Source organism: Hordeum vulgare, chromosome 5H (genome assembly GCF_904849725.1).
Source record: "Hordeum vulgare subsp. vulgare chromosome 5H, MorexV3_pseudomolecules_assembly, whole genome shotgun sequence".
Lineage (NCBI taxonomy): Eukaryota > Viridiplantae > Streptophyta > Magnoliopsida > Poales > Poaceae > Hordeum > Hordeum vulgare.
The window spans coordinates 511,772,218-511,788,232 of record NC_058522.1 but is presented as its reverse complement, the minus strand read 5'-3'; the positions used below and the strand labels follow the sequence as shown (position 1 = coordinate 511,788,232).

Sequence of the window (16,015 nt, the reverse complement as noted above, 5' to 3'; positions counted from 1 at the left end):
TGACTACCCCGGGCTAGCTCTCTTTGCAGGATATAGCGTAAATAGTGAGTTTGGTTGTTTTCCATGCCATGATGAAACATGTTCTAATTAAACGCTTGAAATATGGGCAGAAGTACTGTTTCATGGGGCATCGTCGATTTCTGCCCCTAGATCACAAATTCCGTTTTGATGCTAGATCATTTGATGGGTTTGAAGAACATAGAGCAGCACCTACTCCTTATGCAGAAACTAGAGTTGAAGATCAAATAAAATAATTTTCAGATTTTGAGAAGTCTAAAACCTGGAAGTGTGTCAGTGGCCTATTCAATTTGCCCTATTGGGACTTCAATTTACTTCGTCACAATCTTGATATCATGCATATTGAGAAGAACGTATGTGAGAACATATATGGAACACTTCTAGGGATAGAAGGTAAGACCAAAGATAATTTAAAGGCACGACAAGACCTAGAACATATGAACATTAAACGAGAGTTACATCCACAAAAAAAAACCTAATGATAAGTATTATCTCCCACCTGCCTCCTTTAACCTATCTAAAGAAGGGAAGCAACAATTTTGTAAAGTCCTTCATGGTGCAAGGGGTCTGAATGGGTTTTGAGGAAACATCTCAAGATGTGCAAATGTTGTTCAAGGGAGAATCTCAGGCCTTAAAAGTCATGATTGTCATATACTAATGCAACATTTCCTGCCACTTGCTATCCGAGGTCTACTCCCAGATCATGTCACGTCTGTGTTGTTTGACTTGTGTGGGTATTTTAGAGAAGTGAGTGCAAAAGTCCTATACATCAGCGAGCTTGAGAAGTTGGAGGAGCGAATCATAATGACATTATGTCATATGGAGATGATATTCCCGCCAGGTTTTTTCACTGTTATGGTGCATTTGGTTATGCATCTAGCAACAGAGGCAAAAGTAGGTGGCCCAGTGTGCTACCGTTCGATGTGGTTTGTGGAAAGGTATGCTAGCTTCTTATATAAATATGGGGATGCATTACATATCGTTGTAGGAAAATATTATTCAATAATTTTCTTCTTTCTCTCTTTGTGTTTACGTAGGTATATAGGTAAGTTGAAGTCGAATGTCCGTAACAGAGCTCATCCTGAAGGATCTATCGCCGAAGCATTTTTGGCAGATGAGTGCATGACATTTTGTTCAAGATATATTGTCGGTTTTGAGACTAAGCATAACTTGGCTTCGAGGAACGAAGATGACGAGGAGTGGGTTGGGAATCATGATATTGCACATGGATCAAGATTATTTCCTCATTCTGGCAATCCACTTGGAAGGCCTAGGAATTATGTTCTGAGCGGTGTGGCTAAAGTACAGGCACATAGATATGTCTTGTTCAATTTCTCCGATGTGAACTCATACCTTAGGTAATATCTTATGCTTATAAATTGTCTTAGTTACCCTTTCCCCTACTTTACCTCTATTTGTTAACTACTTTGCAGAGCTCATGCTGATGAGATAACTAATGGACGCAATTTAAACCTTGATGTTGTTGAGAGGATTCAAAACGATAAGTTCCACGAATGGTTCCAAGCTCATGTAAGTGCCATATTCTGCATATACTATACACACATCACTACATTTAGTTTTATTCAAATTCTAAATATTCAGATAAAGAAATTGGAGAAGGAAAATGGCATCCATAGTATTGAAAAGGATATTAGATTGTTGGCCCGGGGCCCAGTTAATGCAGCCAAAAGATATTGCACTTTCAACTCCCGAGGCTACCATTTTAGGCCTAAATGCTTGGATAAAGAGACACAAAATAGTGGAGTCATGGTAACTGCAAAAACATCTCGTTATGATTCAGCACACGATGCTAATGCAGTTTTACAAGATGTGACGTACTATGGGAGGGTAATTGATATTGTCGAGCTAAACTACTCTGGACAGTTTTCAGTGGTGTTGTTTAGATGTGAATGGGTTAATGTGTTCTCAGAAAAAGGAATGAAAAAAGACAAGTACGGTTACACACTTGTCAATTTCTCACATCAAATACACAAAGGAGAAAAGATTGAGCATGAGCCTTTTATTTTCCCTAACCAGGCGAATCAAGTGTTCTATGTGAAAGATGAATTGAATCCAGGTTGGTTTGTGGTAATGAAGTTGCCAAAGCCTAGAGATGTATATGACTTAGGTAACTTGGAATGGGTAGAGGAGACAGAAAACCAGTCATTTCATGTTTCACAGCTTGGAGAGATTTTAAAAAGAAAGAACAATGACCAACACTGGGTTAGAACAGACGTTGAGGGGACAATAGTGGATGCTACTAGTGCTTCGAGCACCGAAGAATAGTTGAGGTTAGTAGCAACAAGGTATGCACTATGTTCAGGTAATATAGTTATGCTTTCCGAATATGCTCTTGTATTTTTTGTCATAAAGATGACGTGTATATTATTTTCTCCTAGAAATGTCCTTTTATGAAAGTAATAGTATGACTGTTTGAACTTCTGATCAACCCATTCATAAATTAATGAATTATGTTAATGTTTCTAAATATGTGGCTTTGAACAGTGCACTCATATAGGTTGATCCATATTTCATTTGTAACACAACATTTGAGATGTGATTTTTACCTCTAATAAAATGTATTGTTCAGTTGTTTTTGCTGCATGCTACAGGTTTCGACTGCATGCTACATGGAGGCATAGAGGGGGTGGTGGCATGTGTGCTTTGTGTTGGTACAGAACTGCTTGGTGGCTTCGTGCAGAGTAGCTAACAAACTTGCTTGACGATATACTAATGTGTGAGACTATGTGTTGGTCAAAACTTAGTGTACTCTTATATTTATGCTTGATAATTTGGTTCGCTATGACAGCACGTGCTTATATGGAACTTCATTTTGTACTTTAATCAATAACAGTTCATAATTGAGATACACGCAACTTGTTTGGAAATTTATTTTGTACTTTGGTTCATAGTTCAATATTGGTATACTCTTGTAGTGTTCAAAAATCCTGTTTTTGATCACAGGTTGCCATTTTTGTTAAAGTCTAAATCTGTCCTGAAGCAGTGTGAATGTTTTAGTTTCTCCACATATAGTTCTCCTGCTCATGATTTGATTAGATGGTTAAAAGTTTGAACTCTCATGTGCCAAGATAAAAGTTCAACGTGGAATGAAGTCTCATTTACTAGGTTAAAAGTTCAAAGTTCTTCCAACGACACTCAACTTTCTCATATTTTTTTCCTTGTTTTACCCATGATTGTGGATTAAGGTAGTCCAACTAATAAAAAAAGTCACAGATATAACATGTCAATGTACAATATCTTTTATCAAAAACACTTCCTAATTACAAGACATCAACATACTTTTATGCTTTATAAGAGAATAAACGGATCAATAAAATCGTCAAAGCATATTAATATTAATTAAGTCCAGAATTACTTAAAAGAAGCTAGCACACCTTTTAATTGTAGCAAATTTTGAAAGCACAAAACATTATTTTTTAGAATATCCAAAAGAGTTGCACGTCTTTTATATTAAGATGAGAATGTTTCTTTACAAGATTACAAACACATTATCTCTCTCTCCCTCCCTCCCTCTCTCTTAGCTAGTCTTAGAAAAAGGGTCGTATGTATGCACATACATGGAAATAATCTCATTTTAGTAGAATTACATACATGAAAAAAAACATTTTTTTATTTAAGTCGTGCCTTTTGTGGGATTTCGTATCTAGGCTACGCTAATGTTTTTATCCTAATATATTCGGTCCTTAAGCAAACACATGTCCCCTAAACTTTTGTGTAGCTAGCATGTGAATGACGCAAGCCCGTAACTATTAACCCAGAGGTCGTGTGCTATGATGGAATCGACCTGAGAATTGATCGCATGTATGTTGCAACAATTATTTTCATGACAATAAAGAAAAACTATATTCAATGTTTACTACGTTGGTAACATTTACCTAGGTAGCTCACATGTGTTACAAACTTGTAACACAACATCACATCTCATATATGTGTTACATTTTTGTAACACTCTCTCGACCGACATAAATAATGTGTTACAACATCATAACACATTCGATGCATGAGGAATATGTGTTACAAATTTGTAACACTTCCCATAGAATGTGTTACAACTTAGTTGTGGACACAAATGTTGTGTTACAGCGCTTTTACGCAGTAACATATTTTTTCTTGTGTTACTGGGATGTGTTACCAAAGCTAATTCCTGTAGTAGTGTAGGAAAAAAGTTTAATGGGGTCACGTCTATGACAGTGGGGTCATCTTCTATAAATATGTAGTGCTTAGTACTTCTTTAGTGAAAGGATTAGCTAATTTCATTGGAGTCAATTGATCCCAATGCTTATAAGGCAGCTTCGTCCCCGCCTACACTACAGGACTCAGCTTGTTTGCCGTCTGCCATCACAGACGACAAAGAGTAAATCCCGGACGGCAATGAGAATACCACAGACGGCAAAGAATCTCACGGCCGTCAAAATTTCTGCGTCAGCCTACGACGACATCATACCTTCTTTGCCGTCTGTCTCCCCAAAGCGGACGACAAAGAGCTTCGCCGTCAGCTTTTCACAGGAGCAGTCAGCAAAGTGATCGAGACGGCAACCGACAAGCTTTGCCTCCGTTAGGGGTTAACGGAGGATTTGCCGTGTGCCTCCCCCTCTTCTTTGTCGTCTGCCTCCCCCCTCTTCTTTGTCGTCTGCCTCCTCCTCCCCCCTCCACTCTTTGCCGTCTGCCTCCTCCTCCTCCCCCCCTCTTCCGTGCCCTCTTCTTTGCCGTCTGCCCACCCTGGAAGCAGACGACAAAGAGCCTATATAAACACCCCAGGATGCATAGTTGGGTGCCATGTGGCACCTTTGCCGTCTGCCAGCTGATGGCACAGGTCTTTGCCATCAGCTGGCAGACGGCAAAGAGCCCATATAGTACCTGTTTTTTTGTTTTATATTATTTCACAACATATATATATATATATATATATATATATATATATATTTGACAGCACATTTATATAATTTACCACACATATATGATATATAGTTCACCACACATATACTTGCCAACACATATATATAATTCACCACACATATATGATATACATATAAATCAATGTACATCCCCATATATCGAAAGAACCAACATACAAAGTATTGCACTGTTTATCCATATATACATATACATATAGTTCGACATTGTTCATCAACTCAAATGAAAACTAGATGATATACATATAAAGTTCATCCATCGACATTGTTCAACTCCATGAATGCCAGCTTCCATGCATGTAGTATATCCAATCTGCAAAAATGTGAATAAGAAAGTCAGAAGAAGAACAAAATATGATGTTTTTGAGCTAATTATGTCATTTTAGCGGAAAACAATCTAAGAATATAATATTCATGAGCTAACCAAGGTTCTTATGCCATTTTTAGCATATTATGGCATTTTGGAGCTAAATGGGTTAATTATGTCATTGTTGGGGAAATTAAAGCACGGAGAATATGAAAGAGGAGAAGAAAGAGGAGGAGGAGGAGAAGAAGAAGAAATCAAGAAGAAGGAGAAGAAGGAGGATAAGGAGGAGAAGGTCCTTGGCCTTCTCCTCCTTCTCCTCTTCCTCCGCCTCCTTCTCCTTCTTCTCTTCTTCTTCTTCTTCTTCTTCTTCTTCTTTCTTTTCATTTTTCCTATTTCTTCTCCTATTCTCCTCTTGTCGGAGCTAAATTACCTAATTATGTCTTTTTGGAGCTATATGGGCTAATTATGCCATTTTAGAGGAAAACAAGCTAAGAATATAATATTAATGAGCTAACCAAGGTTCTTATGCCATTTTGAGCTTATTATGGCATTTTGGAGCTAAATGGGCTAATTATGTCATTGTTGGGGAAATTAAAGCAAGGATAATATGAAAGAGGAGAAGAAAGAGGAGGAGGAGGAGAAGAAGAATAAATCAAGAAGAAGGAGGAGGAGGAGAAGTACTAGAAGGTCCTTGGCCTTCTCCTCCTCCTCCTCCTCCTTCTCCTTCTTCTCTTCTTCTTCTTCTTCTTCTTCTTTCTTTTCATTTTTCCTATTTCTTCTCCTCTTCTCCTCTTGTTGGAGCTAAATTACCTAATTATGTCTTTTTGGAGCTATATGGGCTAATTATACCATTTTAGAGGAAAACAAGCTAAGAATATAATATTCATGAGCTAACCAAGGTTCTTATGAAATTTTGAGCTTATTATGGCATTTTGGAGCTAAATGGGCTAATTATGTCATTGTAGGGAAATTAAAGCAAGGATAATATGAAAGAGGAGAAGAAAGAGGAGGAGGAGGAGAAGAAGAAGAAATCAAGAAGGAGGAGGAGGAGGAGGAGGAGGAGAAGGACTAGAAGGTACTTGGCCTTCTCCTCCTTCTCCTCCTCCTCCTCCTCCTTCTCCTTCTTCTCTTCTTCTTCTTCTTCTTCTTCTTCTTCTTCTTCTTCTTTCTTTTCATTTTTCCTATTTCTTCTCATCTTCTCCTCTTGTTGGAGCTAAATTACCTAATTATGTCTTTTTGGAGCTAAATGGGCTAATTATCCCATTTTAGAGGAAAACAAGCTAAGTATATAATATTAATGAGCTAACCAAGGTTCTTATGCAATTTTGAGGTTATTATGGCATTTTGGAGCTAAATGGGCTAATTATGTCATTGTTGGGGAAATTAAGGCAAGGAGAATATGAAATAGGATAAGAAAGAGGAGGAGGAGGAGAAGAAGAAGAAATAAAGAAGAAGGAGGAGAAGGACTAGAAGGTCCTTGGCCTTCTCCTCCTCCTCCTCCTTCTCCTTCTTCTCTTCTTCTTCTTCTTCTTCTTTCTTTTCATTTTTCCTATTTCTTCTCCTCTTCTCCTCTTCTTGGAGCTAAATTAGCTAACTATGTCTTTTTGGAGCTAAATGGGATAATTATCTCATTTTAGAGGAAAACAAGCTAGGTATATAATATTAATGAGCTAACCAAGGTTCTTATGCCATTTTGAGCTTATTATGACATTTTGGAGCTAAATGGGCTAATTATGTCATTGTTGGGGAAATTAAGGCAAGGAGAATATGAAAGAGGAGAAGAAAGAGGAGGAGGAGGAGAAGAAGAAGAAATAAAGAAGAAGGAGGAGAAGGAGGAGGAGGAGGAGAAGGACTAGAAGGTCCTTGGCCTTCTCCTCCTTCTCCTCCTCCTCCTCCTCCTCCTTCTCCTTCTTCTCCTCCTCCTTCTTCTCCTTCTCCTTCTCTTCTCTTTCTTCTCTTCTTCTTTTTGTTCTTCCTTTTCATTTTTCCTATTTCTTCTCCTCTTCTCCTCTTCTTGTAGCTAAATTAGCTAACTATGTCTTTTTGGAGCTAAATGGGATAATTATGTCATTATAGAGGAAAGCAAGCTAAGTATATAATATTATTGAGATAACCAAGGTTCTTATGCCATTTTGAGCTTATAATGTCTTTTTGGAGCTAAATGGGCTAATTATATCATTGTTGGGGAAATTGAGGCAAGGAGAATATGAAAGAGGAGAAGAAAGAGGAGGAGGAGGAGAAGAAGAATAAATAAAGAATAAGAAGGAGAAGGAGGATAAGGACTAGAAGGTCCTTGGCCTTCTCCTCCTCCTCCTCCTCCTCCTCCTCCTTCTTCTCTTCTTCTTCTTCTTCTTCTTCTTTTCATTTTTCCTATTTCTTCTCCTCTTCTCCTCTTCTTGGAGCTAAATTAGCTAACTATGTCTTTTTGGAGCTAAATGGGTTAATTATCCCATTTTAGAGGAAAACAAGATAAGTATATAATATTAATGAGCTAACCAAGGTTCTTATGCCATTTTGAGGTTATTATGGCATTTTGGAGCTAAATGGGCTAATTATGTCATTGTTGGGGAAATTAAGGCAAGGAGAATATGAAATAGGAGAAGAAAGAGGAGGAGGAGGAGAAGAAGAAGAAATAAAGAAGAAGGAGGATAAGGAGGAGGAGGAGGAGAAGGACTAGAAGGTCCTTGGCCTTCTCCTCCTTCTCCTCCTCCTCCTCCTTCTCCTTCTTCTTCTCTTCTTCTTCTTCTTCTTCTTCTTCTTTCTTTTCATTTTTCCTATTTCTTCTCCTCTTCTTGGAGCTAAATTAGCTAACTATGTCTTTTTGGAGCTAAATGGGCTAATTATCTCATTTAGAGGAAAACAAGCTAAGTATATAATATTAATGAGCTAACCAAGGTTCTTATGCCATTTTGAGCTTATTATGACATTTTGGAGCTAAATGGGCTAATTATGTCTTTTTGGAGCTAAATGGGCTTACTATGTCATTGTTGGGGAAATTAAGGCAAGGAGAATATGAAAGAGGAGAAGAGAAACTTACCGTAGTGGTCATCAAGGAGGAGAAACACCTGGAGAAGGGTCATGCGATGCCGCTCGGGAGTTATTCTGCAGAATAGATATTTTGCAATGTCTCAGCTAGCATGATGACACTCAATTATTAATACTAGTTTATAATGAAACTCACCGTGCCAATCGAAGAGAAGACGGGCATCGACGGAGGGACTTGACCGCTCTCCTCACACAGACCCTGAAGAGTGGGTCGTATTAGTTAGTAATGAAACAGACATTACACACATAATTTGGCTAATGTGAAAAAAAACTTACCACAAAAAGCTCGTACAGGGCCCGTTGACCCGCCTCATTCCGGGACCTCTCCTCCTCAGTCAATCGTGCCGTGATCTGGTCCCTCTCATCAAGAGCAGCCTGACTTGCCAATCTCTCTTTCTCAAGAGCAGCCTCAAGAGCAGCCTGGCTTGCCAATCTCTCTTTCTCAAGAGCAGCCTGGTTTGCCAATATCTCTTTCTGAATAGGAGCCTGAAACACCATTGCTCGTTACCACAGTAATGATCTATGGTGACACCCATAATGAAATGGATGAAAGTGTTCTTAGTCCGTACAACTAACCTCGATGGCAAGATCGACTGGCCGTGGACGACGCATTATCTCAGGACAGTTGCTCGACTGACGCGCCTTGATCTCCGGGAGAGTGAGTGGACAACGTATTATCCCATCTCCAATGGCTATCGAGCCATGGGGCCTCCCGCCACCAGATATCATCACCAGCTTGGATCCAAAGGTTCATGGCTAGGGTTAAAGTCATCCCCTTTCGTAGCCTTCCCCGCGTCCCTGTATGCCACGAGCTTCTGGTGGGATGATATGTTGGTGAAGTTATTGGGATCATCCAGGTCAGACTCAGAGAATGCCTTCGCCTTCTTGTACGAGGCAGTATGGGCCATGCCATAAAGGTCGTACAAGTGTGGCATCTCCGTCTTATTGTGATGCGCCTAAAAGAGAGGAACAAAATATTAGCATCAAGAATGAATTGCATGAATCATGAAGCAAATCACATACCCAGTTTCGTCCGAACTGAAGTAAGTTGGCGCTGCCTTGATGGTGTGGCACACCAACCATTTGGCTACGCCGATCCTTCGCATTCTCATGGACGGCTCGCCATCTGCCTGTGCACCACTCATCAACCAATGCCTCCCAACAATTCATCTTATCCGCACACCATCTCAGGGGCACCTGTAAGTTATTAGAAAGAATTTTTAGCGCTATGCCTATGAATGAAATCAAGAAAACTACATAGAAGGACTTAAGAATAGGTAATTACCTTCATGTATTGCTCCTTCTTCAGAAACTTTCCGCGGCAATCCTTCTTCTCCTTCTTAATACCACGCGTGGCGTAGTAATCTCGAATAGCGTGCGGCCGAGCCTCGTGGCGCAAGTTCTGTAGTAACCGCCTACACTCGGCCTCGAGAACCCTGGCCGCCTCCTCCTCATATCCATCCTCACACCTATAGAAGGTCCGCAATCAAACGTGAAAACACCGATTAGTACAATAATTAGCTATATTGTTAATTTTAGATTCTGTAAAAGGATAATTTACCCAAAAGCTCTTGATCACCATCTCGGCCCTCGTGTGGCACAAGACACCATCTATAATCTCCTCCGGCGGGGCCTGCGCAGCCTGGTAGTGCTCCCAGGAAAATCCTAGTGTAGGAACCTGACCCTCACCAGGCAACGTGACAAACCCCGGGAAATTTGTTCGACAAAGCACACCAAGTACGGAGTTCGGCCTGCGGACTCCAAGAGGGTGTACCCATCCCCTGCAGTATGATAAGGTCAACGCATTAGATATTTGAACAAACTTGAAGGCAAAAGCTAAAAAAAGAGTAAATGTACTTACCTATCTCCTTCAGGTTTAATCACCGGCCTCTGCTCGCGGGTAGCTGGCGCGACCGGGAGACGTGTACTACCACGCTTGTACACGGTGGCCCCGTCCACCTGCACATCGCCCTCACTATCCGTAAGCTCATCCCCGCCATCCCTGCCCCCTGAGCCACCTGGACCCTCGGTCCAATCCGGCAACTCGGTAAGATCCGGCCAGGTCTCCCATCCGGGCCTCTCCACGTCGGGTGAAGCCTCCGGAACCGTAGTCTCGTGGGCCGAATGCCCCGCGACCCGAGGCTGCTCCTGGACCGGAGTCTCATGGGACGAATGCCCGTCAACACCAGGCTCCTGGAACGGAGTCCCCGTAGCCTCCTCCGCAAACGGGTTGACCATAGTAGTCCTATGCTCGGGTGAATGAGCTGCTGGTGGTGGCGAGGACGGCTCAACAGTCCTCCTGGATCTTCCGCGACCACCACCTCTCCCTGTACCCTTCCCCTTCTTACCTACCCGACCAGCACCTCTCCTAGTGGGCAATGCCGCCGACGAAGAAGAACCCACAGGTGGTGTCAACAGACTGTCTGCCAAGGCTCTACGGAGAGATAGGGGTGGAAGGGAAGTACCACCCCTTATGCGGGGCGCCTAGGAAGAACCCTTCGAGCGATCTGGACCAGCGCCCACCATCTTTCCACACCTGGTGACCTGCCATGATAAAGATTAAAAGAAATTAGTACAACATAAAAAAACTGAATAACTAACATGAATAATAATATGTACATGAATAATAAAGATTAAAATATATATAATTTAAGTTGTGAATCTTACAAACTAATAATCATCATCAATAAATGCATCATCATCATCACTATCACGCATGTCTTCATGAATGACGTGCTCGTCGGGTTCAACGGCGTGAAGTTGTGAAAGGCCTTCCTTTAATCGTTGAAGCATTGACAGGTCATCCGCATCAGTAACCTCTACGAGTTCCAGGTCTTCTGGTTCCGGCTCAAGGCTGGAGTCGGATTCATTGTCGCTGTCTACTTCCATGTTCTTGGGTGAAGCACGACGGTTCTTGAAATGTTTCTTGGAAAGACGTGTTTCTTGGAAGAATTCTCCATCATATGTGTCTGGGTTAATGTGAGGTTCATAATCCTGTTCATTTGGGAGAGGTGGTCTGACATGTGGCGGCACTTCATAAACAACATACCAACCTTCAAGATTCTTATCCGTTTGGCATGCCCACGGTAGATAGAAAACTTGGGTCGCCTGTTGAGCCGTAATATAGACATCGGGAACATCTAAATGGGTGTTTGGATTGATTTCGACTAGTCCTATATGTTCATGAGTCCTTCTAGTCTTCTTCGGTGGAACCAATAACATTTGAAGACTACGACGTTCGGTGGGCTTTCACCATAGAATTGAAGTTCATAAATTGCTTCAACTCTTCCATAATACTCGATAACACCTTCGCCGATAGCAGAGACACCACAATTTGTAGATTTTCGGTCGGGCATAGATAGCTCTTTGCCAAAGGTACGAAAGAGATACACGTTGATGTTGTATTTCTCAAATGAACGGACCTTATAGTCAAAACCATTAGCGTCTTGTCTCAATTCGGTGTCCATAGACTCTGAATTAGCCTACAAGTTTAATACGAAACAATTGTTGCATTAGCCGCAAGTTAGACCAAGAAATGAAATGGTCCATTATTGATAATTACCGTTTGTTTGAACCAAGAGATGAAACCGGGATAGCCGCCTTCCTGTCTTTGACAGAAGCTCATACTCTTCGACGGGATCATTTTCGATCACCGCTGCATCCGAGAATTTGGCGACGTAACGGCTGTTTGAAATATCCGGGAATAAGAGCAGTTCAAATGAATTAGAAGTTACGGGAAAATGTGCCGAGAACTCACTCGATGTACAGCCACACTTCTGTTAGGTTGTTCACGATATACAACGAAATGTTCCGCCATTCTTCGACATCCAATGTTATTGGTTTCGAAGCACCGGCTGGTGCGAGCTTCCCTTTGAATAGGCTGAGGTTGGACCCACCTTTTTTAGGGTTTGCATCATTGTACCGAGGCTTCGGATTATGCAAATGATGATTTTTGGCTTTGTAGTGTGCTGTCACAAAGTTTGCCACCTCCTCAGTAATGAATGCCTCAGCCATCGATGCTTCAATTCTACGCTTATTTTTCCATTTAGCTCGAAGGGTCTTCTGCATCCTCTCAGTTGCATAGCACCAACGATCTTGCACGGGCCCACCCAATCTTGCCTCGGTCGGTAGATGTAAAATAAAATGCTGCATTGGATTAAAGAAGCCCGGTGGAAAGATCTTCTCTAACTTGCACAACAACTCCGGTGCAAACTCCTCCATGTCTTCTACCACGCCAGGCGACAATTCTTTCACACAAAGAACACGGAAGAAATAGCTCAACTCCGCCAGTACTAGCCATTCATCCTCAGGAATAAAGCCACGTAACATCACCGACATTACCCGCTCTAGCCATATGTGCCAATCATGACTCTTGAGACCAAAGATTTTTAATTTTTCAAGACTCGTTCCCCTCTTTAGATTCACTGCATACCCATCGGGGAACATCAAGTGTATTTTGACCCACAAGATAATTCCCCTCATAGCTGGCCTTCCAAGATTGAACCAGGCCTTTGGCTTCGACCACTTCTGCTTTCCTTTGCCTTCTCGCATGTTTTGTAACGGTCTATGACATAGTGTCTCTTGATCGATTCTAGCCTTAATATTATCCTTTGTCTTCCCATCTATGTCGAACAATGTACCAAAAATAGGCTCTCCGATATTCTTTTCAGTGTGCATCATGTCGATATTGTGTGGAAGAAGGAGGTCTTTGAAGTAAGGCAGATCCCAGAAGCATGGCTTGTGAGTCCATGCATGTTTTGAATTATACCCCTTGAAATACCCTGGACGTTCTGGATCAGGCTCGAGGGCGTTTAGCTGATCCAGGATCTGTTGGCCTGTGAACGCAGATGGTGCCAAGTTTTTGACAACTTTACCTTTGGTAAAGTTCTTCTTGTCTTTTCTGAACTGATGGTCAGGATCCAGGAACTGTCTATGCAAGTCAAAGTAAGAATACTTCCGACCCTCCTGCAACCAATGAAACTGAAAAGCTGCCTTGCATTGGGGGCACGGGAACCTTCCATGCACACACCATCCAGAGAATAGCGCATACGCTGGCAAGTTATGCATAGAGTACATGTAGCACACATGCATTTTGAAGTTTTCTTTTCTAGCGGCATCGTATGTCTTGACCCCATTATCCCAAGCTCTTCCAATTCATCCTTAAACGGTTGCACGTACACATTCATATTCTTCCCTGGATAATTGGGCCCTGGAATTATCAACGTCAGAAATATGTTCTTTCTTTGCATAATCTGCCCCCGGGGGGGGGGGGGGAGATTGAGTGGAATGACAAATACAGGCCAACAACTGTATTGGGTTGCCGTCATGCCGAAGGGATTAAAACCATCCGTCGTGGCGTAGACTCGAGGATTCCTTGGATCTGCCGCTTTATCCTGATGCAATCCATAGAAATATTTCCATGCTTCCCCATCCGATGTGTGTACCATCATCTTATTCCCATCCGCATCTAGTTCAGTTCTTTTGCCCAATTTGTGCCATGTCATCTGTCTGGCTGTCTCTTCGACCATGAAAAGATGTTGAAGTCCTGGTACGATTGGCATATACCGAAGAACACTAACTGCGATTTTGGTCTTCCTCTTCTCACCCATACCGTTGTCTACCACAAGATACCTGCAAGACTCGCAATTGGGACAATAGTCCAAGTATGCATACTCCTTCCTAAATAAGACACATCCTTTCTCACATGCATCTATCTTCTCATAGGGCATCTTAAGTACACGAAGTATTTTGTCCGACTGGTACAGGTTTGCAGGCATGGCATGGCCTTTGGGTAGGAAGCGTCCAAATAGTGTCATCATCGCGTCGTAGCATTCTCTTCCCAAGTTGAATTGAGCCTTCAGAGCCATTACTTGTGCAATTGCATCCAGCTGACAGAGCTCAGTGTGCTCGTGGAGAGGACGTTTCGAAGACTCCAACATTTCATAAAAGGCCTTTGCAGATTCCTCCATCTCATCTTCCGAATCCCGAGCATCATCAAAGTCTTGCACCATGTCTTCGATCCCGGTACCATGCTCGTCCGTGCGACGACGGACCACCTCAGCTCTTGTGCGTTGTATAGACTCACTATGAAATGTCCACATCGTATAATTAGGCTTAAAACCCCTCCTCTGCAGGTGTTTAATCATTACATCCTCTGTCGTCTTTTTATAGTTGTCGCATCCAAGACATGGGTAATAGTTTCTTTCCTGGCCATTTGCGAATGCGGCGTTCACAAATTCCTTTGTTTTTACAAACCATTCTTTCGTCATCTCTTTCTGACTAGGGTGACCGGTATACATCCACGCACGATCACTCATCTTGCCTAGCTACTAAAGATAGAAGAAATATATTTATATATAATTTAGCATTTATATTCATCGGTTAATCAGGTTCGCCATTTTTATTACGTCCACGCAACCTACACGCTAATAGGTAAATATAGGTTCTAATCCCACCCGAGTATGTGTAGATTGGGTTCGTTTTCCCATGCTTTGCTCTGGATCCAATACAAAGTTTCGGCAGCACCTCCCCGCTGTTCTCCTGATACACGTCTCCGCAATAAACAGAGAGGATGTGCATCCGAAGAACAACAGGGAGGCACTGACGAAATTCCGCATCGGATCGAGAGCACAGCATACGGGAAAATGAACCCAATCTACACATACTCGGGCTGTCCATGGATAATGTTGGACAATTCGAAAGGATGTCGGTTATAAATATGTAAAGACATGCATATTTATAGATGTCGCCCTTTCGAACGGGAAACGCATACTGGTCACGCATACTGATGAATTAATTTAATTACCTAAATCTAGGAAGTTTCATCCAGAAACCGACCCACAGTAAATGAAGGGGCGAGGAGGAGATGACATGTGTACTGACCCACGAATGCAGGGGCGGAGCTAGTACAACGCACGGGGATGTCTTCGCACAGCAGACCTCACAGCGAAGAGACAACTGTCACATGTAAATCCACCCGATCAACACAAATATGCTAATTATGTCATTTTATAGCTAAATGGGATAATTATCTCATTGTTGGGGAAAATAAGGTAAGGAGAATAATAAAGAGGAGAAGAAAGAGGAGGAGGAGGAGAAGAAGAAGAAATCAAGAAGAAGGAGAAGGAGGAGGAGGAGAAGAAGGAGAAGGTATTTTTATTCTTCTTCTTCTTCTTCTCCTCCTCCTCTCCTCTTCTCCTCCTCCTCCTCTCCTTTTCTCCTCCTCCTCTCCTCTTCTTCTCCTTTCACGGGAAATTTCGGCATGACATGTCCCAATTCCAAATATCACGTGTCCAAATCACATGTCCACATATGACATGTCCACTTCAAATTTTCATATAATAGGAAGAACAATATAGAACTTGAAGCAAAATGCAAGAGTATTTTTTCTTCGCAATATTTGGAACTAGTGTTAATCAATTCTGTTTTTTTTTTCTTTAAATACGCTATATGAAACTTGAAGAAAAATTTGCAACCTAATAAAAATTAACCTAAGTAACTTAACCTAAGAACCTAATAAAAATTAACCTAAGTAACTTAACTAAATTAACCTAAACAACTTAAAGTAAGAACCTAATAACAATAACCTAACTAAATTAACCTAAGTAACTTAACTTAACTAAATTACCCTTAGCAAAGAGGCAAAGAGAGGAAAGGAGGGCTAGAGGACTTACAAGGGGCTAGGGGAGACGTCAGCGACCAGGTGGAGCTC

General features: G+C 41.6%; 1 protein-coding gene across 3 annotated transcripts; it reads left to right on the top strand.

Moving 5' to 3' along the window:
* The first annotated feature begins 256 nt into the window (after nt 1-256).
* On the top strand, nt 257-2,824 carry LOC123397899. Of its 3 annotated transcripts, none has more exons than XM_045092420.1 (5): nt 257-956; nt 1,056-1,376; nt 1,452-1,548; nt 2,056-2,309; nt 2,631-2,824. In XM_045092420.1, exons 1-4 carry the CDS (start codon nt 676-678, stop codon nt 2,302-2,304), a joined length of 948 nt encoding a protein of 315 aa, XP_044948355.1. In that variant the 5' UTR covers nt 257-675; the 3' UTR covers nt 2,305-2,309; nt 2,631-2,824. The 3 variants fall into 3 exon arrangements, with proteins under 3 accessions (XP_044948355.1, XP_044948353.1, XP_044948354.1); XM_045092418.1 differs by having other exon boundaries at nt 2,056-2,324; XM_045092419.1 differs by having other exon boundaries at nt 2,056-2,341.
* The last annotated feature ends 13,191 nt before the right edge of the window (nt 2,825-16,015 follow it).

Excerpts from the sequence above, each read along its gene's own strand:
- LOC123397899 (XM_045092420.1), top strand. The coding sequence starts at position 676 with ATGCAACATTTCCTGCCACTTGCTATCCGAGGTCTACTCCCAGATCAT. Across the intron at positions 957-1,055 it reads TCGATGTGGTTTGTGGAAAG|GTATATAGGTAAGTTGAAGT; the intron begins GTATGCTAGCTT and ends GTGTTTACGTAG. Across the intron at positions 1,377-1,451 it reads GATGTGAACTCATACCTTAG|AGCTCATGCTGATGAGATAA; the intron begins GTAATATCTTAT and ends ACTACTTTGCAG.